General features: G+C 36.5%; 1 protein-coding gene across 7 annotated transcripts in view; it reads right to left on the reverse strand.

Moving 5' to 3' along the window:
* LOC124213757 (dual specificity calcium/calmodulin-dependent 3',5'-cyclic nucleotide phosphodiesterase 1-like) overlaps window positions 1-17,477 on the reverse strand; it is a 172,064-nt gene extending 154,587 nt beyond the window's left edge. Inside the window, exons 1-2 of one of the 7 annotated variants that reach the window (XM_046615359.2) lie at window positions 17,217-17,477; window positions 13,480-13,676 (exon numbers count right to left, since the gene is read on the reverse strand). In XM_046615359.2, coding sequence (XP_046471315.1) covers window positions 13,480-13,504 — 25 coding nt within the window. In that variant the 5' untranslated portion in view covers window positions 13,505-13,676; window positions 17,217-17,477. Of the gene's footprint in view, window positions 1-13,479; window positions 13,922-15,594; window positions 15,711-17,216 lie in introns of those variants that run through there. The other 6 variants (XM_069134058.1, XM_046615355.2, XM_046615354.2 and 3 more) reach the window with 6 other exon arrangements.
* Window positions 17,478-23,461: the final 5,984 nt, after the last annotated feature.

Genomic DNA, 23,461 nt, shown 5'->3' on the forward strand with positions numbered 1-23,461 from the left:
ATTTCGCAATTTAGGGTTGAGAAAATGTTCAAATCGCTCAAATTATGACACGTCCAAAATTCTCAGGTAGAAAAAAAAATTCAGCTTAAGAGACGAGATTTTTTTCTGGATAAAGTGAATATAATAGACTCTGTTTATTGCAATTGTGGTTGTAAGTTTAGGAATAAAGGGAAGAAGAAGAACGGAGAAAGTATATATTTTTGTCAAACTTGTGGATTTTCTTTTTAATCTCGATATTATTGTTGTTTTACTCGTATCGTTTCATTGATGAGAAATGATAAAAAAATTCTGAGATTCGAAAGTGGTTGAGTACTTTTTTTTACCTTTCGTTCGATTCAAAACTTCCACTTACAAATGAGAAATCGCAAATACCTACTCATCGAGCTGGGGACCATTTTTCGAATTGACAAAAAAATGACATTCTCATCTCTCTGTTCCTGGATATTTGCATTATACCGGGACAATCTCTTGAAACTTGGAAAATGAACCGCGAACGCGCAAAATAATTAAATCTCATCGGTCGGCGAAATCTTCACGCGGCGATATTCTTGTCCGCGACGCAGGCGGGCCAACCTACGCAAAATGTCTACGTTTGAATTTTCAAAGAGCACAAGCGTTGAGGATTCCGACCGTTCTTCGAAGAATCAACTTTCCGACCCGACGACAAATGCTTTCCAAACCTTTCCGAGTCGCTGCCTAAATTATTCGAGATTCTAACCTCGAAAATTCGTATCGAACACATCGCCGGCAGAAACAGTTCGACGGCTGAAAACTCGGGTTGGCCAGCCTGCGAGAACAGCCGATAAAGAAACTCGCGCATGCGCGGTTCATTTTCAAGTTTCAACAGATCGTCCCGGCTTATATGTATACGTATAACTTTGATACGTACGAAGCGGAGATAAAAAAAAAAAAACTGATAACTGTAACCAGCTGTTTGGGGGTGAAATGTGGGAGAACTAACGCAGAATGGAGATGAGGAGCCGCGAACTCCGCAGACCGAAAAGAAACGGGGTGTAGATAATCCAATAATAACAATATGACGGCGAAGCCGAAGCCGACCAGCTCGGGCTGTAAGTGGCTTAGCGGCATTTGCGAACCAACTTATGTGCGAATGTATAAGTGCGGATGTACGTATATTCGTATGTCTCTGGCCGCCTCGACGCCTCGAATCCGACTCTGGTTACTTGGGTACTTTTACACGTTCTCCGTCTCTCACCGTACGAGTGAAAGAAAAATGACAAAACGTCAATAGTACAAATCCGGCAGACGTAGCGTAGCTACGAAGAAAAACGTGTATCCGAGCCACCGAAGGAAATTAGTATCATTGACGCGTCGACGATGATTTTATTTCATTTTAATCCGTGTGAGAAATTCAATTATTACATATATATATATATATATGATAAATTTATCTTAATTGAAACTGATTTGAAATTAAATTATATCGTATGAATTCGTTGATTAAATTCGTACGAAACATTACGATGTAATTTTAATCGATCATTCATCTGAAATCACAGAAATCGATTCGTATTGTTCGATTTGTATGAATTTAGGTGAATTTACTTGAATCGAGTCAAGTTTTAACTACTCAAAATTACTATTATTCACTTGAAATAAATTTAAAGTAATTAAACTCGATTTCAAATCGTTTTAATTCACTTCAACTCGTATCAGATCTCTTCGACTGATTTGATAACAAGCGAATTTATTGTAATAAAAATTTATTTACAAGTTATTATTTTTTTTTTTTTTTACCTTCACGTCCGAATCTATCGCAAATATCCGAAATACCTCGATCCAAGAAATGAAGAACAGAAAAAAAAAAAAAAAAACACAACAGCAGCAACAACGAGAACAGTTTCTCTATTTATCTTTTCGATCTTCTTCGTGTTTTTACTCGAGATTGTCAAAACATTTATACAACCCGTGAAGCGCGATACCCGCGTAAAGTATAATAGCAAACGATCTATATCCTTTACCCTAATTCAACTATGATTACACATATACATTCCTATATATATATATATATATATATATTTATGTACAATATGGTACATAAGTATACTCGAAAAGAGCGATAAGGTAAAGGGAAAATAATAAAAAAAGAAAAACAGAAAAAACAAAAAAAAAAATACAGGCACGTACAGACAGAAACGAGGAAAGAAATAAGACCGACGATCCTATTCCGACAGCTTTTATACCGTCAGTTTGATATATAGATTCGTGGTATATGAGACATTCCACACCAAACCAACCTACGCATGACCCTCGCCATTGGTGATTTTTTTTTTTTTTTTTTTTTAGTCCAAATTACGGTGCAATGTGTACAAAAAAAAAAAGAAAAAAGAAACACATTTTTGACCGTGTTTTACATTTTTAGGACCACGGGTTTGATTTTTACTGCTCCGAAATACACGAAGACGCAGTTCTTTTTTTTTTTTTAATGAATAGCCTCGATCGATTGGCTACAAATTTTTTTATCGATTTTTTTTTTTTTTGAGGTAAAAAACGAACATTTCCAGAACGAGATGAAAGTGGGCAAGCTTTTTTGTTTTAGAAGCTACAGGTGAAACGAGTAATTCAAGAGTGAGAAAAAACCGACTTGAATATAAATTTGTATTTTCTAAATTCGTATTGAATTCGATTTGTAATCCAAATCTTGTAATTACTGGTTCCGCCTGTGGTTATACAAAACAAGAGCTTGTCGGCTTACATCCTGGTCTCAAAATCGTCCTTTTTCAACAAAGAATTCGTGAGAAAAATTTAAATTTGATCGATCCGGGCTATTCGTACGAAAAATGGGTTTCACGTTTTTTCGGAAAACAGTCAAAATCAAATCCGTGGTCCAAAAAATCTAAAACTCGGTGAAAGATGTTTTGTTTTTTTGAACACTCTGTGCCATACTCAAAAACAAATAAAATCACCGATGACGAGGGTCGGACGTAGGTCGGTTTGGGGTGGAATGCCTTATATAAAAATATATATATATATACATGTGTGTATAATCATTGAGAAATGGAGCAGCTGTTTTCCCGCACTTAAACTTTCACACAGTTCACCTCGACGATATCTGTAATACATACGCATTATACGTAAATACCTGTATAGTAGGGTGAGAAAAAAAAACAAATGGCTAACCTATCGAATCTATGGTCTTGAAAGGACCTGTTTACTGAGCAAAAAATTCTCCCGTTTGGAAAGATTTTTACCTCAATTTTAAAAGGTGTCGCTGGCCATTTGAAATTTCTCATTTAAATAACACTCGAAAAAAAAAAAAATTTTCATCAAAAATGCTGTAACAATTCAACCGTTTGAATTAAAAACATTTTCAATCATATTCTTGCTGGGCATTAAATACTCTAAAAAAAGACCCCGGAGTTGATTTTTTAGTCTCCAAATTCGTATAATTACGGGCCGTGAAAGTCGAAGAAAGCTTCGTTTGAGATGACTATTTTTTTTTTTTTTCACTCCATAGACGAAATATCACTCTGAACATAAAAAAAAAAATTTCCACCAAAGCCTATTAAATTCTCTTATCAAAATTAAATTCTCTACAAAAAAAGGTCCTTCACAATTTTGCTGTAAAGTTAGCAGTTTAGGAGAAAAATGAAAAAAACCATAATTTCTTAGCAAAAATCAACTTTACAATTTTTTACTGGCGAGATACTTCATACATTCTAAATTAGCTGTAGGAACTTTTAAAGAGGTGGGATCCCTCTAAAACTTCCGGCAATGGTCAATTAAATAGTATGAAAAGTCGCGATGCTATAGATAATTGACAAAAAAAAAAAAATTATTTTCACGTGTTAATTGAATGGGAAAATTTCAAATTCATTTAGCGAGTACTTAAAATTAAAATTAAGAGCTAGGCTTTGGTGGGAATTTTTTTTTATATGTTTAGAGTGATATTTCGTCTACGGAGTGAAAAAAAAAAAAATATTCGTCTCAAACGAAGCACCCCAATATATATATATATATATAAATGTTTGTATGTGTATATACGTATAAGTTTATATAGAACATGGCCAAGTTACACCGAAACGCGATGACATTTGACGGCATCGCGAATATTATTAATACCGAGGATCGGTGGCGTCGCAGTTAAAATACTATTATACCGGTATAGTGTGATGATAATAACGATAATAACAATAACAATAACAATAATAGTGCATGATAACAGTTTTGCCGTAACATCCGATTATCGTACTAATTTCCAAGTTGCATTCAAACTCACGCCGCGTGACACAGCGTAGAAAATTTATTACCGTACCCAGCGTATCCTTGCAATCAACTGATCCTTGATGGAAAATATAATTCGAGGCTACGACAAATTCTCGACTCTCCGACCTATTGCAAAACGTGACCAAAAAAGTCATCTCGAATTGCGCTAACCGATACACCGCAAATCGTCCAAGTGAACCCACTTTTTTCGATTTTTCTTCTCGTTTGCTTTCGCATTTTTGTTTTTTTTTTTTTTTTTTTTTTTCACCCCAAGTTGGAAGAATTTTTCACTCCTCCCTTCTCTGATACTGAATTTTGTGATAATTCGAATTTTCTGGAAATCGATTCGAATGAAAAAAGAAAAAGAAAAAATAAAAAGAAGATGCTCAAACATAGAAAATGGAATTTAAAAAAATACGCCGTGCGCAAAATCACTGAAGATCTATTTTTACATGATATTCACACCTTGTCATTGTTGTTGTTGTTATTGTTATTGTTGTTTTATTGCAGGCAATTTGCGGAGAATCTACATTGGCAAACTATAAAATGAAACCTGATTTGTTCCAGAATCAATTAACGATACATCGAAGCTGCAAGAACGGAGCGATAACCGAATGTTTCGAAAGTTATCAACGAACAAATTTATTCTTCACCGATCGTGAGCGCGAAATAACTCGAGATTTAAATGACGCGATAATATTTTGAGTCAAATTTATTTCAATTAATTCATGTGATTATAAGCTGATGATTTTATTTTTTATTTTAGAGTTAATTTTATTTAATTCAGATAAATTTCAGTGTTTTCGCATCATTCTTGCGTATCTCCTGTTAATTGAATTAATTTTTTTTTCTAATTCGATTCAATTTTATTTTTCATTTCAATTCAAGTTTCGTTCTCTCCAAATAGATAATTCTAGCACGAATCGAAACTAATTGAGTCCAGCTTGAATCAATTTTCCAAAAATTAGTCATTTCTCTGTATTCACGGTTGATTTTTGATAATTTATTTAATTTTCAATTATATATTCGGTTATTTTGCATTGATTCTGTCGATCCTCACATTGATTCGGGTGAATTTTAATAATCAATTCGCAAACCCACACTGACACATAGATTAAGCGATTTATTTTCCCGTCGTTCCCAACTCGGATCAGTTTATGTCAATTAATATTTCAAGCTCCAAAAAAGAATATTCTCCACATAAAAATCACCTCGATAAGCTTTGCGGTATCACTTTTCTTTTGTGTATTTTTTTTTTTTTTTTTTTTCTCTCCTTCTCCGGCAGTAATTGGCCAATCAGATTAAAAATGGGATTCCGAGAAGCGTATTCACGGGCAATGTTAGAGAAACGATTTGACCAAGGTTTGCAGTAGTAGGGCCCAAAACGAAACCGAGTGAAAATTATCGCCTCAATTTAAAAGCCGAATAGACGGGAATGGGTTTCGGGCAATTCGCTCGATTTATTGGCGAAGCTTCGCCGGTAGAAATTCGAGAGCCAGCCTCTAAGCACAGAGAAAGGGAAAGTGAAAGTGAATTGGGGCGGTTTTGACGGTATGGAATTTCGAAAACGACGTTAATAACGACGGTGAAAGGCGAGAGGGAGAAGGGAATAAGATGAGGTGGAAATCGAAGTTTGAGTTCGGCCTGGTATTCGCCAATCGAGCATACCGAGCTAAGTATATGCGGCTTGCACGTGATCTCACATCGATTAAATTTGGGATCGGAATTCCCGCGAAACGTGGAATTCGCAATTAAAGATGCGATATCTCCTCTTTGTCGATTTCGGAACTTGTCTGGCGGAAAAAACAAAAGTAAATAAATAAATAAATAAATAAATTAAACACCAACGAATCCGCAAGAATGAATTTCAAGTGCAAATGAAATTCTATAGCTTTGTTCGCAATATTTTACGTTTGTGACTGTTTCTTGAGAGAAAAAAAAAAAGAAGAAGAAGAAGAAGCGCTTACGCTCCGAGCGTATGAAGATTGTTGATTAAAAATATAACAAAAGTAACACACTAAATATTGCGAGAAGAGGGAATTTCAATTGTTTGTAAAAAAAAAGCTTCCCTTATTACGCGAAATATACGGTATTTTTGAGTCCTATTATACCGAATAAACAATAACGGAGTAATTAAAAAGGGTTTCAGAGCGTTTCAGCTTTTGCTTTCGTCTTTGCAATTATAAATCATCCCTTTATGCGTAACGCTTAACACGAATGGTACGAATCGTCAAAAAGGTTCAAACTTGTTCCCTCCTATTTCTTGATTCTACGGTCAATATATTTGCACGTTCGAATTCAATTCCACTTGACACGCAACGTTGCTTAAAAACGTACAAAATATATGTGTGTATATACATGTATAATAATGTTTGAGTGAAAAGCGGATTTACCCGAGTTTCTCATGTTATTTTGTCACGTCAAAATCTTTGTGACGTCTGTTAACGCAGAATTGAGCTCGATTAAAAGCTTTTGAGTAATTATCATCTTCGGTTTAAGTTTTGCTTCTAAATTCGCTGAAAGAATATGGAAATAATCGTGGACCTTCTGTAAACTTGTAATTTCTCTGGGCAATTTTGTAAGAATGATGGAAGAGCGAAACAAGATTTCCCGATTTCCAAAGCATATCAGAGATTATAAAATAAACAAAGTCCAACCAAACGCTTCGGGATGAAAACTAAACGATATTTTTCTGATAAAGTGAGATTGAGTTGATTCTGGGATGAATTTTTGGGAATTATTTTTGAAAATCTGCGAATCCGGACTTTTGATGTTTAAAATTCAAATCAACGAGTCGTACAGAAATTTGTCTGCATTATTTAATTTCGCTGGTTTTGCAGAGAAATTTACGAAAATACGAGAAACGCAAGCTCTCATTTCTCTCACTTCATTGAAACGAAAAACTACGTCAATTTCAATCGACAAAGTTCGAGAAGGGTGTTAAATTAGTTTATAAATATTTGATCTGATATTTTTCAACAACAAAGTGTACGAAAATTCGACAATAGAACCGACATAAAATTAGTCATAAAATAAATATAATAAATATCAATACATCCGCGCAATAATGCGATTTCTTCTCTCGCGTCCAATTACAAGGAGAATTTTTATCGCCGGTACATAAAAGTACGGTTCAAGTCCGTGGTTGGAAAATCTTGAGAGAAACGGCTAAGTGATTTCCCCGTCCCCCGTTTCCTCCCCCCTCCCTCGCTCTTCACCCTTCCGTCTGCCACCGGAAAGCTTCATCCTAGATAAAAAAGCCACCGTCAAAGTAAGGCTGCAAGGGATCATTCAATCTGTCAGTTGCGACTCTAGAGCGCTGCAAGCTATACGTACAGCTATATACCGGGACGATGAAAAAAACTCTTGAAACTTTAAAATGAACCGCGAACGCGCAAAATAATTAAATCTCATCGGTCGGCGAAATCTTCACGCGGCGATATTCTTGTCCGCGACGCAGGCGGGCCAACCTACGCAAAATGTCTACGTTTGAATTTTCAAAGAGTACAAGCGTTGAGAATTCCGACCGTTCTTCGAAGAACCAACTTTCCGACCCGACGACAAATGCTTTCCAAACCTTTCCGAGTCGCTGCCTAAATTATTCGAGATTCTAACCTCGAAAATTCGTATCGAACACATCGCCGGCAGAAACAGTTCGACGGCTGAAAACTCGGGTTGGCCAGCCTGCGAGAACAGCCGATAAAGAAACTCGCGCATGCGCGGTTCATTTTCAAATTTCAAGAGATTGTCCCGGTATAATAATAAAGCTAACGGTCACGTGGTCAAAATAGGTCAGATTTAAAAACGTTCGGGAAATAGTTGCTTCGTTGCGCGTACGCAAATACGATGTAATTTTTGAACTGCACATCCGGAGTTTCGGGAAAACGGCAGAATTCGGCGTTTTTTGGGTTTCTCTCGAAAACCGCTGTCGGTAGATGAAAAACGACTCGACCACCGTGTAGAGCGGAAAATTGTACATCGAATCGTTTCCTCGTATGTCGGAAACTGAGTCGGACTAATAAATTAAGAAGAATCTACTCTATAGATATTTAACGAGACATTTGGTTGAGCGTTAGTTATTCAAGTAGAAAAATAGGGTAAATGATCAGACAGACGAGCCGAAAACGACTAATTGATCCATTTGGACGCTTCGGTTTGTTTCGCATTACGGAAATTTGTCATTCTCGTTAATTTCTTGTCTGTATAAATTGTGAAACGAAGGGGAGAATAAAACAATCGATCATTTCCTGTCACGATAACAGAGCGAATGTGAAAATCCGTTCACTCGGGTCATTCGCAATTTTTTTGTACATTTTTCCGAAATTCCGTGTAGAAGAAATTCAGCGACATTTATCTTCCTTGCCAGATATATCTTCCAATAAAAATTCGTCACTGGCTAGAAAATCACGGCATTCGTTTCTTGTAAATTTTTAAACAAAAATTTTATAACAATATACCTCAAATTTGCATAAAATTTTCATTCGATTACAGAAGAAAACCGAAACGGATACTCTTACTTCGCAGTAACTATATTCGTGTTGCGTTAAACAACGAGTTTATGATTATTCCTGTCTTCTCAAACAACTTTTGTTACTTCAGATTTCAGTCTTGTTCAAAAGCTTGAAGGTAATTACTCGCCCAATATGGCATGAATGCGGCAAATCATTTGATCAAAAAAATCGCCAATAATAACAATTAGTTGAATTATAGGGGTTAAATTGTTTTTTTCTTTTCGTTTTTTTTTTTTTTTTTAATATATTTGTACATTAATTCCGTTCCTCGGTTATCCCACAAATTCATAACACTGTGCAATCACAATATCAGTTGACTAGTTCTTCGATCCAAATTCAAAATAATTAGTTGAATTATTCCGGGTAAAATTACTTTTTTCTTTTTTTTTTTCATGTATAATTGTACAACGAATTCCGTTCCTTGTTATCACAAAACTCGTAACACTGTGCGATTATTATATCAGTTAACCAGTTCTCCAATGCAAATTCGGAAATAAAAATGGCGCGTCTTGGCGCGAGACGTGAAAAACGCTCTGATAAATCAAAGCCTGGAATATCGGTGGTTTCGAATTTGCGTTTTCGTCCCGATTTGTGTTAAACTCGGTCATCCGCGTATGGATTCAGACTGCAGGGGTCGATTTACACGATTCCGCTCATCCTCGCCAGCATCATGTTACATATTCACATCGACGTACATGTAGGTACATGTACGTAAATACATATATCATACGGATATAGGTATGTGTCCCTGTAAAATACGGTACAAGATCACGTTCGTCGTTGATACGTTCGCACACAAAGACGGAGATCGTTGCCGTGTTCTCTTTGGCACGGTTTTCAGGTCACTTTGACGATCAGCAACTCGCGCCGTCGACGTCGGTGAACGAGAAAATAAAGCGACGAGGGATAAGGCAACAAGGAAAAATAGAAGAAGGGAGACGAAGGGGCGGGCTTGCGAGGAAAACCGATATCAGAAAGGCGAGCTTCGGGGGTACTTATCGTCGGCCAAATCTGTCGCGAAATCGAAGAGCAGAAGCGGAGAAGAGACGGTTTGTTACGGATTATCGTTCGAAGATACGAAACCCACGCACGCATCGTCGAAAAGTTTCAACGAAACTCTCCAAAATTTCGTAGAGAACGGACGCGTGTAACATTGAACCGCAAATAATAACGAACAAAGAGAGAGAGAGAGAGAAAGAGAAAGGGGGGGGGGGGGGGGGAGGGGAAAGAAGTGAAAACGAGCTCAAAGGGTAGCGAAATTAGAAACTTTGTTTCCAACCCCTCGTCGGATAAAATTTACCCGACGTCGGGTTCAAACGAGAAGGTGGACAGGTTGAATTTTTAATACAAATATGAATATATTCACGTTGCAATTTCAGATTCGTTTTGCAAACTCGCAACTTTTGTTTCCCCATGTTTCCTTTGTCTCTCTCTCTCTCTCTATCTTTTTTTTCTTTGTTCGTTTCTTCTTCCCCCCTCTCTTTTTACACCAAAGTTTTATTTTTTCATACATTTATCCTTCTCCCCCTTCTAAGCCCCAACTCCCGACACTTTTATCCCGGGCTTTATTAATCCCGGTTACTAGCGCATGGCGTATCTGTCGAACACACACTCACACCTGGTCAGGTGTTTTCAGCTCGTCGCCTTCTCATGGCTTTGAAATACAAAGCCGCTTTGCCGGCTTAAAGGGGCGACGTCGTTTCAGTTATTTATTTTATTTATTTTTTTCCATCTTCTTTTTATAAATGTATTTTTATTTATTTTTTTTTTCTACATTCTCTTTTCCTTGCTTATTTGTTTATTTTTCTTCATTTTTCAACCCTCGGGTCGCGTAACCGTATTTCGCGAGCTAGCGAATTTATCGTAGCAGATGTAATAATTAATACTGATTCGAATTTTAGGAGAGAGCGAATTACGCACGCCTTTTCCTCGAATCACTAATTCGGATTACGTTGGGTGAGCGGTTATATCGTATTATTGTTATTACGCGAGTTCGTTAAGCGCTTGTCAAACGTGACGATTGAAAACAATTTACGATTGCTTTCGGGTACTAAATTTTTACGCCTACGCCGCCAGTTTTCGAGCTTTTTTCCTTGTTCCAATGTGTGGGTATAACGAATTTTATTCAATTCATTCTTCGCGTAAAATCATTCGAGGAAAAACGAGTCTAATCGTAGACGCGATTTTTTTATTCCGTACCTACTTCGTTGATAAAAAAAAATATAAATATTGCTTGAAACTTGTTGTTGGTAATATCCAATGATAAAAATTTTCAATCGAATCAGTCAATTCGCAAAAAGGGACAAGTTTTATTGAAATATGCAATTGATAGTTGAAAATTTGAAAGTATGCAGTCGGATGATCGATATAATTACAAACGTTTAACAATTTTGAGAAAGTGTGACACGCTTAAATAGAGATAGATACTGTTGAAAGTTTTCAACAATCCGATTGTTTTTTTTTCAATTTTTTTTCTCTCTCCACGTCGTTGATCGCTGTATAAAAATAGTTTCGAGTTTGTTTCTCTTCAATTCACAAGCGTGTGAATTGCTTATACGTCTACATTTATTCATTCGTTGAGTGGTTCGCTGCATATGCTTCGAATGTTCGTTGAAGGAGGCCGTAATAACAGGATTCACGTGAGAATTCATGTCGTGTGTATATATGGGGGATTTCACGCCAATTACACCTGGGTTTTACCTTTGACCTCTTAGATTTGGCGCGCGATTTTTTCTATGATTGTTCTCACTTTGAAAGGTACCCGGTTTTTTTCTTTTTTTTTTCCGACTCAATTTGAATTTTCTACAATTTTTAGTATGGATTTTATCGACCGACCGAATTTACAAGTTTGAAAAAATTCTGAAAAATCCTGCGTCAGATAAAAAAATTTACAAGCTTGGACCCGGAGTGGGCCGATTTTCCCTTCTTATTGTTTAAAAATTTTTACCGACGAAAAAAATTAGAAGCGAGAGTTATTTTACTATGAATGGTTGCTGAAACATTTTTCGTACATCACACCGGACTTGAAAAAAAAAAAAAAAGAACTCACGTCTTTCGCAAGAGATATTTTCTCTTCTTTATTTTGCTGATAAAAAAGAATTGCAAACGGTAAAATAGTTCCGAAAAATCTGAAAAACTTTTCAAAAATCCCATGTAGTAAAATGACTTTCGCTTCTAAGTTTTTTAACGTTTTTTTCTTCGGAAAAAGCTTGAAAACAGTAAGAAGGCAAAATCGGCCCAATCCGGGTCCAAGCTTGAAAATTTTGATATCTGACCGAGGATTTTTCAAAATTGTTTCAAATTTCTAAATTTGGTCGGTCGATAAAATCGTTTCTAAAAATTGTAGAAAATTCAAATTGATTCGGTAAAAAAAAAAAAAAAAAAACAGAGTACCGTTCAGAGTGAGAACAATCATAGAAAAAATCGCCCGCCAAACCTGAGAGGTCAAGGGTAAAACCGAGGTCGAATTGGAGTGGAATGCCACATATGTATATAGATCTAGAGGACTCGAGGAGGTGAAATCGTCGGTTTACGTCGCGTCTACTCACGCCCAGGAAGATTTAACGTCATATATAACAACTTCCCGTCGCAGAAATGGCGGAGATAATTTGATAAGTTGGTAATTTGCCTGCAATTTCGGTTATACACAGGTTATAGAGACCCTAGCGAGCTCGCTCAAACACCCTTTTCGCCCCGACAAAATCGCTTTGGGGGACCAATTACACCCCCTCTGCGCAAACCTTGCCTCCCTCCCCCTTTTTAACTTCTCCACCATTATCGGCGTGTCAACGACGCGTTGTGTTTATTCCGCATTCGTATTCTTCCGTTTCTGATTTTTTTTTTTTTTCAATTTTCAAATCAACCCCCCCCCCCCCCCCCCCGACAGATTAAAACAGCGATTGCGGGGTGCGAATGTTTTTTTTTTTTTTTTTTTCATCTCGTTGTGAAAAATTGTACAATTTGCGATGGAAGGGGGAAACACCGTGAATAACTTCTTTTGCAGCCTAACGAAATTCATTAAAATGTAACAGGCATAAAAGTCGCGGGTTAACTCAAAAGAATGAATAAAAAAGTTGTATTATCAAAGTTTCAATGGTGAAACCGAAGTCGATCGAGTTAGTTGGATTTTTGTTTAAAGAATCTCTCGTGTAAAAAGAAAAGCATTCTTAGAATTTTTAATATTTCTGTACAAAAAAAAAAAAAAAGATAAGATTTTCGTTGAATTTTTCGAATAACAAAATCGGATTTCATTCGTCAATACATTGTTTTCCAAATAGTGCGAAATGGATTTATCGACAACTTCGATACGTTTTTGAATACACGTAATTTCATCAATTATGAACTAATAATTTAATGCACACATTTTTTCGGTAATTATAGGTGATTAAAAATCTGCGAATAAGGAAAAAAAGAAAAAAATCAAACATCTAAACCAAATCAGCTATAATTCAATAAAATCTGATAAACTGTGCGTTTTTGGCATTTCAAAATATTGGGCATATTATATCCTCTCAGATTAATAACGATCGGAGTTTCTTACTTAATATTCAAGGGTTCGAAGTTTCTTTCGTGTTCGTAAACAATTTTGATTCAATAACCTTTCAGTCGCAGCTTTCTAAGTTGTTTTTTTTTTTTTGTTTTTCTCTTGGTTTTTTCTTAACGTCAGATTCTTTTCTTCAGCGAATGCATTCTCGATGCGATGGCACAGAAATTGGTAAAATATTTTTATGCAAGTTCTTACCTTCGGCACGCCGATGTTCCTCCATGATTTCGTCTCGCGATCGCAGATTCTCAGCAATTTTCTCGCGGCCTAATTTGCGGTACCTTCCTCTTCCGTTTTGTTTCTCTCCTTCTCTCTCTGTCCTTCCGACTCGTGAATACTTTTTGTCGGTCACTTTTCAAGCTGCATTTCCTCACCAAACACCTTCGTCACAATCACTGTACATTTAACAATTTTTATTTCTCACACCCACGATTTTCCAACGCTTTCGTCACTTTCGGGATAAATTTTCAAGATTCATTGAATTTTCGTCCAGCGAGAATAAGAAAATTCGGGGTACGAAATAAATTACTCAAAAATGTCTTTGCCGGTGATTCTCTTCCGAGTCAAATTTAAAAATTCATCGTACAAACTTTTTGTCTCGATTCTCTATTAATTTTCACAACACGAACAACCACAAATTCTGAATATCGGTACAGATCATATTTCGATTGAATAAAAGTGAAAAGAGAAAAAAAAAAAAAAAAAAAAGGAAAACGACAAAGTGACGAGTAGAAAAAAAAAAGTTTCGATTCAAGAAAGTCTCGATTCTCAAAGGCTTCGACGATTCGGGAAATATTCTTTCGCCCACGTTACTTGCCCCATGAAAACCCCAAACAAAACTTTTCTTTTCTCCCTTCTTCCTTTCTTCTTGTTTTTCCTTTTCGTTTCGAATCCTCGATGCGAAGAGAATCGCGAACGAGTTCCGAACGATATACGATCTCGTTAGAAGAATGAATTTCGAAAAAAAAAAATTTATATTTATATGTACATAAAATATATATATAAAATAACAACTGCGGAGGAAAAAGGTTGAACGGAAAAAGAAAAGGAACAGGAAAAGAAAAGCGAAGGTTCACGATTTTATAGTGTCAATAAAATGTTTACTGACGTATTGTACGGATAATAGAAAAATATCGACAATTCTATCGATACTGTAAGCTTCCTGCAAGAAGCGGGAGAACAGAGAGGAAAAAAAAAAAAAAAATAGAAGAAAAAGAAATAGGCTGACCTGACGATAGTAAAAATGTTAATTTAAATCCGATTTTACAGCGGGAATAAAAGCGAATTTTTTCCTTGTACAAAATAATCAAATTCCTTTTTGATCCGTTCTTGATCTTTTTTTTTTTTGTTTTTTTGTTTCTTTTGTTAGAAACGCTATTTCTGCTAGTTAATGGACTCGTTCGCAGCAAGCTGACAGTGCAAGCCAAAGCTCGTTATAAAGTTGGGTTGAACGCCGGCGGCGGTGGCAATTAGAACGGTTGTTTCATTTTTTATCATTCTTTTTTTACCCTTCAGTTTTCCGTCATTTTTTTTTTTTTTTTATCCCCCCCGTATATCCGTTGTTTTCCCTTTTTTCGCCGAAACAAATTAAGATAAATCGAACCCAGAATATGATTCGCTTCGATGCACAAATTAATCCTATTTGTACGTATATCATCCTCCTTCTGTAATTTTGTTTTTTTTTTCTTTTTTCAGTTTCTGCCTGTCTGCGTGTGTGTTTTCTTTATTTTCACGCGTAACGCGTCGGAAAATTTCATCTTCGCCGATTCTATTGATCACCCAATTTGGCAACCCCTGGTCAATAATCGTTGCTAATGTGTTTTAAACCGTCTATTCGACGAGGCGTGTTATTTCTTGGTGTTTAACGCTACGAGAAAGTTGACGCAACAGATATTGAAAATTAAAAAAAAAAAAAAAAAATACCCTGCAGCACCGTCTATGCAAAAAGCTTCGTCGCATGCAACGTACGACAAAATCATCGATTATATACCTACTCCGGAAAAAACTGCACAAGTAACAAAATCGATGGTAAGAAAGAAAAAAAAAAAAATTGACCAAAAACACCACGTGACAAGTACAATTCGACACCAAAGTTGTTGTTTCTTTTTCTCGCTCTCTCTCTCTCTCTCTCTCTCTCTCTCTTCTTTTTACAAATTTCCTCAAAATTTTGTACATACGAGAAAACAACGTGAAAATTATATATATATACGCGTACATAATTCTCGCAACGCGGAAATGGAGTTACATTGAAAATAACAACGGCCAAACTTAACAAATCAGCTGCAATTAAATATACGTATATTAAATATATACATTAAGAACAAGGTTGCTGATTAGGTTTCTCTTTTTTTTTCTTTTTCTTGTTGTTTTCCTTTTTCAAATTATTTATCAGACTTCTTTTTCTCTTTTCCTTTAAAAGACGAGACGTAGCGTCGCTTCGGAAATCCGTCGAAGAACTGACAACGGCGGGAACGCGGCATACGAGCCTCACGATTTCCAGAAACCGACATGCGCGCCGTTCCGATCCTCCCTCCCCCCCCCCCCCCCCTCCCCCCCCCCTCCTCGCCACCACCCCCACCCTTCGATGAACTCCCAGAGATACGATATTAATTTTATTCCGACCGATGCACCGCTCAAATTTCGATTGTCGTTGATATTTTAGAAAATTTTGTCCGTACTACAAGTTCGTTTCTTTCAAACTTAAGACTTTTAAAAATACCTTTGGTAATGTAAGATGATAATTGGTTTTGATTGAAAATCACTTTTTCTAATTTTAACGAATCTTGAAGTTTTCGAAACTCTAGACTTCGAATTGTATGTTTTTAGAAAAAATTTTTGTACGCTGTCCGACAAACTTTCGGTTGGATGAAAATATTCAACACCTTTGTAGGATTTAACAACCAAATGATGGTGATTGAATATTATCATGTACCGTTTAATTTGAATTTCTGATTTTAACGGAAATGAATCTGTTTTCAATGTCTTACCGACAAACGTGTGTACCTTTTATAAATAAACGATTGTGTCTTTCTCCTGTTTATTTATGTATTCTTAGAGAAAGTTTCGAATTTTAGGTGTATCGGATTTTTTTTTTTTTTCAAAACTTTTTTTGTCATTCGACTGCCAAGTCCTATAATTTGCAAATTTTTCACTCGGCAATTTTCTGAATCATCGCTGAAGTTTCTTTTTCTGTTTCCGACTCTTCCCTTTTCATTGTGACGAAAAGTATCACATTCACCTTTTTTTATCGTAAGATAGGCAAATCACGTAACTCTCGTAGAAATTTTACAACAGAAGATGACATTCGTGTTAAATCAATCGAGAGCTTAGAGAGAAAAGAAAGGATCGGGAAAAGCACGCAAATCATTCAGAGATTATTTTGGAATTGTTCATTTCAACAAAAAATATTTCAAATAAATAACAACGTTATTCGCCTAATTCAACCAATTCAATCACGTCGCGCTTAGTTCTAAGTTAGTTATTCGTTTAGTTAAAATTGAAAGTGATGAATCGAATCCATGCACTTGAATAAACTGATCCGATTTCATGTTTTATACAGCCAGTCAAAATCACCGCCAAACGGTGTAATCAAATATTCTTGTTTCTTTTTTTTTTTTTTTGAATAGAGTTAAATTCCTCGATTGATGAACAATCATCGAATAAAACGAGTAGTAGAGAAATATTTGAGTAGAGGGACAAGAGCGTAATTTGCTCAGCGGTAAATGATTCGTTCGTAAAATAATACGAAACCGAATTTCATTGCACTTTAGTTGATTGAAATAATTTAATAAGATTCAAGCAAACTAATTGATCAAAGACAAAGTCTCGCCCTCGGTTAACTCGAGTAATCAACCGAATCCTTTCGTCTTTTAACGAGTGTAAAAACATAATTTTCAACCTTGAATAATTGCACATCGTACAATAACAATACTCACGATTTTGCGAATAACACTCAAACGATAATAAAGTTTAAAGAAAAGAAGAACGTTGACGAAACACGGGGTATTGCTAATATATTTAACGAAAATCAGTTCTCGATTTGTATTACGTAATAAAATCGTTTGTCATTCGGCCAACACTTCGATTACCGTTTCACAAAAGCACAAAATTCTCAAACACTAACTTCGGAACTCGCCAATTTTCCCACGAAGCTCGCGAACTGTCTTTCAAGTTCGAGAAACGAACCGACCGATCGGTTTGGTGGTTGCTTCAAGACTGTCCGACCTACCACGAGTCTCGATCACTGCGACGCCTCTTCGGCAGAGCGCAGCGCTAGTATAAACATCGCGTACCTACTCAGACGTTGAAACTTTGCGTAAACACGCGGCTTGCATCACTATCACGTGACTATTTTTGTTTTGATTTTTTCTTTCTCTCTACATTCTCTGACCGCGAGAGTAATTTCTTCGAAACATTTGCAGAGATTGTACGGATTATACCAGCTAGAATATTACTTTCGAAAATATTCTTCCGAATTTTGCTGTAATTTTGAAAGGAAAATGATCGTAGAGTTTCAATCACATTTCAATTATACTTATTATCTTTCAAATGATAAAAGAAAGCCAGTACGATCGTTGTCGATCGTTTAAATTGCTTCAAACCACAATGAGAAAAAATAATACTGCTAATATTGCTGCAATTTGTTTCTATATCAAATTTCTATCGAAAGTTTATCGTCTCTGCCGACGTAATTTTTTTCTCTCTCGTTTCAAACACGTCGCGTCTGTTTGAGATTTTTTTCAACCCTTCTTCGTATTGTCGACGTGTTTTTCACCAACATGTGCGTGCAATAAATTATAATATATTAACCGGCGGTGAGCGGTTCGATGCTTTGTCAGTTAACGACGCGTAAGACCGGTGCAGGTGGAATATACAAGGGTGCAGGGTAAAAGTGACGACTGACTAAAGCGGATAGACTCGTAGACGATATTAAACATTAGGAGTGTAAAAACATCCGGAACACAATGTCTCGCTGATTTTTATTGAAATGTTGAGCCCTTAATGTCAACGAAATCATTTCAGGCCTTGCAAAATGTTTCAAAATTCTTTAATATTTTTTAATACATCGTGCCGAATCTGAGAAATTATTTTATTTCGTTATTTTTTTTTTTTTTTTTTCTTTTTTGTAATTTCGGCTACGTACTTCTAAATCGTGTAAAATTTTGTCGAAGTGAAAATAAAAAGAAAGTTTGAAACTATCGTGACGTTAAAAATCATGAGAACCGGTGAACGCCTAAATCGACGAGTGATTTATCGGATCAAGTATTACCAAGTCCTTGAAATGAAACGAAGGATACCGTCAATGACAGGAAGACCGGAAACGAAATGTCTAAATCGATACGACGAGGCGGAGCTGCGGGAACTTTTGGGTGAATTTTTAATGGATTGATCCCGAGGAAATAGACATTTCGGTGTGAATAGATTCGAGCGGATCCTCACGTTTCGTATTCAATCGAGGCGATTCCTTTTGGAACATCTTGGAAAAGATTTTTCTGCGAGTTTAGCCGCGATACGAATGACGTGTTGAATGGTGGAAATCTCTCTATCTCTCTCTCTCTCTCTCTCTCTCTCTCTCTCGATTCGCTATCTCAAATCCTTCCCTGCAGATAGAAGTTAAAAAAGGAAGGGCATAAAAAAAAAAGAAAGAAAAAGAAAAATAAAAATCGGTGGAAGGGGAGAGCGAACGAGAGTCATTCCGCACAGGGGAGTTTGATTAAAAGTTGCTTTCGTCGAGGCTTTCGCCATCCGTCCGTCCGCAGTTCGTGGGAATGAAATGATGCAACGTCGAGGCTCGAAGGAAGCCCGTCGACTGATTGAAATTTTTCACAAACTAATTCAATTCGAGTGTCTCTCTTCGTTCCTGCGTCACCCTTTTTTCCTTTGTCTTCTTTCTTAATACATCCCGAATTGTATTTATTATTTATTCATTTGGTACGTAAATTATTTTTTTCACCTTTTCGTTTCTTTTCATACGTTTCCATCGTTTTTCACGCTCACCTGTCTCTTCTCTGATATTTCGTAATTAATTATTTAAACAAAGGTCCAAAGAACGCGTCACTATGTATTCCTGTCACGTGAAAATTAACACCGGACATTCAGGGATACAAAAATTCTACGGCGATACAGTAATAACACAAAGATAAGAAATGCAATAACGAATTAAAAATAATGTAACAAGACGGAAAATTTGATCCACTTGAAATTTACTTTGAAGAAAACCGAAAACGAAACTGACAGCTTGGCATGGAATTCTCAAGCCTGACTTTAGCTCGCTTATGTAATTTCAAATTTGAGTCAAGTTCACTTGACTTATTTGTTTTTCCATTATGCTTTTCTTCTATACTCATTCTATTATGGATAATATCAAATAAAATTAGTTTCGAGGTTTCGAAATACACTGGTTTCCGAGTTCCTATTTTTGCTTCAGCATCAGCAGCATCTCGAGTACTGTACTGACAGAAATTTGTCGTTACGGTTACCGCTCAGTCCTCAACTAGTCCTCAACTGTTTAGGCGTACCTCGTTTTTCGTAATTCCAACAATATTCAAACAGTTTTTTTAACGATACCTGTTTCACTCAATTATTCTAGTTACTGTAAAGACTTATTTCAACTAAAGGAGCCAATCGAATATCCAGGAAATGTTGTATACAAAAGTTGCCGAAGATGCAGCCAAGTTTCTTTCAGAGCGCAGTAACTAACTTAATCCTCTATTTTCGATCCATTCAATTGGCTCGGTTCAAACTCCCTCCGTGCCATACAACAGTTTCAATTATCGTTTTAATTAAATTCTCCCTGGTAGTTTGTGTTCGCGTATACAGACCAAGGAAAAAGCGTGGTTCACTTGTCCTGAACCTTATTCCTCTAATCAAGACGCGAAAATTATAGGACTTCGATATGATTCGGGGACACGGGTTTTCGCTTCTTTTCTGTTTTGCGAATGAAATCAAAATTGGTAAAAATAATTGACAGCACAGACTTAAAATTAAAACCCCTTGAACGGCATTTCACTCTCACGATTTTCGCGAAATTTCATACTTGAGAGTTTTCAAGATCGCTGATCACGAATCTGCGTTAAAAATTCATCAATTCAAAATGGCGGATCCAATATGGCGGACGCAGATTCAAAACGTGAATTGATTGAGATGAGATCTTGAGTTCTCAGAGGTTTTATGCGTCCCAGATTGCAAGCTCATGGTCAAAATGAAGAAACTCGAAATAGTGAGTGAAATATGGTAGCTTACAAATACTTTGCTTCTCATAACGTATCGCATTTTCTAGTATTTCGTATTTAACGTCTTTGTGCGTTCGTCAAGTTGAAAATTCGTGATCAGTGACCTCAAAAATCCCCGAACGCCGATTCCCGTTCGAATTGAATCAATTTCGAATTTTGATCCGCCATTTTGAGTTTTTGAATTTTGACTTCAAATCCGAAACGAACGACTAAAAAAACCAAAGGCATACTTTGTTTTTCTAAATTTGGGGGATGGTGAAATTTTTCTCACACCTTAAGGGGTTAATGTCGAGTGAATCCGAAGATTATTGACGATTTTCGATAGAAAAAAAAAGAAATCGCCGCACCTATCGTAGATTATTTCGGTGAAAATCACAGCGATCTCGATCAGACTCGAAGCGAGAAGCTTTTTTCGTTCATCCCGCTAGTTTGAACCCGTTATATTGCCAGGCTACGGTTATGACAAGCTATTCGCGCAACACGATAACTCGTCAATCACTGTACGTGCTCGCTATATTTCACGCTTCTGAAGCTAAATTTTTATTTTTTCTCATTTCTTTATTTTAATGTTTCGAATCGACGTCGCGGGTTTAACCCAAAACGAGATGTTCTCGTAAATTTTATTAACGATCCTCGATGATAAATGCCTGCTGCAAAGGAATAAATGGGAAAACGAATCGATACGACTGTACACTGAGAGAAATTTTTAGTTGCGGTTACCGCTCAGTCTTCAGCTATTTTTATTTTTTTACCACAATCGTAAAATATTATTCTAGGTATGAAAATGAAAATTAGTTTTCTAGCCGTTACCGGAAAGTCTAGTATCCGTTACTATTCTTTCTCATTACGATCGCTGTTGCTATATTTTCTTGCAACTGTTGCGAAAATTTAACGCTCGTGCAGCGATAAATTGACGTTAAATCCTTGTTTGACTAAAAAAGTCGAGTAAACCTCGGAAACTGATTTTGCGTTGCAATGACCAAAAAAGGATCGACGATATCGCGACATCGTTACGCGTCCCTCGTTTCTCGTAATTCCAACAATGTTCAAACAGTTTTTTTAACGACACCTGTTTTACTGAATTCTTCTAGTTACTGTAACAAATGAAATATTTCTCCGAGTGGAGGAATTTCTTTTTATTTCCCCTTCTTCCTCGTACGGGGGATTGATTATATTTTTCGCTCAAATCCGGTAGAAGTAGACGAGAGGTAGGCGATAGATGGAAGCGTTTCGGTTTTATCTGTACGTCGCAGACGGGTTTAACAACGCGTGATACGTTGTATACGTTACGCGTCGGAGGTTGCGTCGCATCGAAAACGACCGGAGCGAGAGCTTTTGCCCACCGAATTGGAAGGCGAAACCAGCTGATGGGAAGCCGCAAAACGAGTTGCGATACTTAATTCGGTGACACACTTTTTATACCCCAGGTTATGGCTGCAGCCTGGCGGACATTCGGGTATCGGAAAAACGACCGACTTACCCGACGATCCCTTCGACGAGCTGTAACGCCAATCGCGATATCGTCGAGTCTTAATTACGTTCCACGCGAAACTGACGGACAAGCTTTACGAAGCTTTGTCTTTAGATTTTCTCCACGGTTCATCCGAATATCGTTGCTATTGTCGATATTACGTACAATTCTCTCAAACACACAAATACTTTATATATTATTTATTTTTATCGAGGATGTTTCAACTGGTCTCCGGACATGAAAAAAAGCGTTAAATACATTGTCTCGTCAAATTTTACAGGTTTCGTTTTACGAGATTTCAGAGGATATCTACAAAAAATAGTCGAAAATTTGATTCGGTGATGAGTTTGAAATTTAATATTTTTTTTTTTTTTACAAAATTTTACGATTCAACTACCAACGTAAATGGGAAAAAAATAAAATTCACATCCGCACAATCGATATGCTCACGTTTCACATTTATTTCATTAAACTCTTTCATCAACATTTTTTTCCCCCATATTTTCATCCCCGTTGCACTAACCAATCGTGAAATTTCTATTATGATTTATCGCCCTTACTGACATACTTCACCATAAATAAATGAACAAATTTTACGGTGAGAAAAAAAACATCACACACAGATGGAGAAAATTAGCTAATGAGTAATTAAATACTAAATTGCGAAGGTAGCGAAGAAGTTCAATTTCTCGACACCGTTGTTCACATATTATTATTATTATCCATGTACCGTTGTGATTATTATTATTATTATTATTATTATTATTATTATTGTTGTTGTTGTTGTTGTTGTTATTATTATTACCCCGTGGGAGTTTACTATATCGCGAAGGGTGGAGCGCGATTCGTTTGGAATTCGAGGAATCGACATGTAGAAGGAATCTTCAATATCGAGCTGAATAATGAATAATTCTTATGGTGTGACGTCGTCCTCTATTCTCAGTAATCCCTACCGATATTTCCAGCGACCGATCCTGGCATTCCTCAGCGCCCTTATCCCTGTTATATTATCGAAAAGGATCAGGTATACGACGTGTGTACGTCACGCAACGATCCAAGTGGTGAAATTTACTCGAATTTTATTCATCTCCCGATCTGTTTTCCTTCTCTCATTTGTTCGATTAACCGTCGATTTTGCCCAAGCTTAAAAAAGTGTACGTATATGGAGGATTTCACGTTAAATCGAACGAAACACATTTGATGTTTTTGCCTTTTTACTCACTTGAAGTTTGCATCGAAAGCATGAAATGTGAATTTTTTCTGATCTTCCTGACCAAGCATTTTCTTACCACCGCTAGTCGAAAAATCAGTTTTTGACGATTTCTCATTTTTTCAAGTTGACGTAGCTTGAAATTCAGATGACGTATGGAAAAAGTTCCCATGCAAAAGTTTCGCATCTTTGTACGAAATTTCTAAACATAATTTTGTGTCATTTTTCGTGCCCCGTTAAAGTATAATTTTGACGAAAAATCTTCGA

The sequence above is a fragment of the Neodiprion pinetum genome, chromosome 3, assembly GCF_021155775.2.
Source record: "Neodiprion pinetum isolate iyNeoPine1 chromosome 3, iyNeoPine1.2, whole genome shotgun sequence".
NCBI lineage: Eukaryota > Metazoa > Arthropoda > Insecta > Hymenoptera > Diprionidae > Neodiprion > Neodiprion pinetum.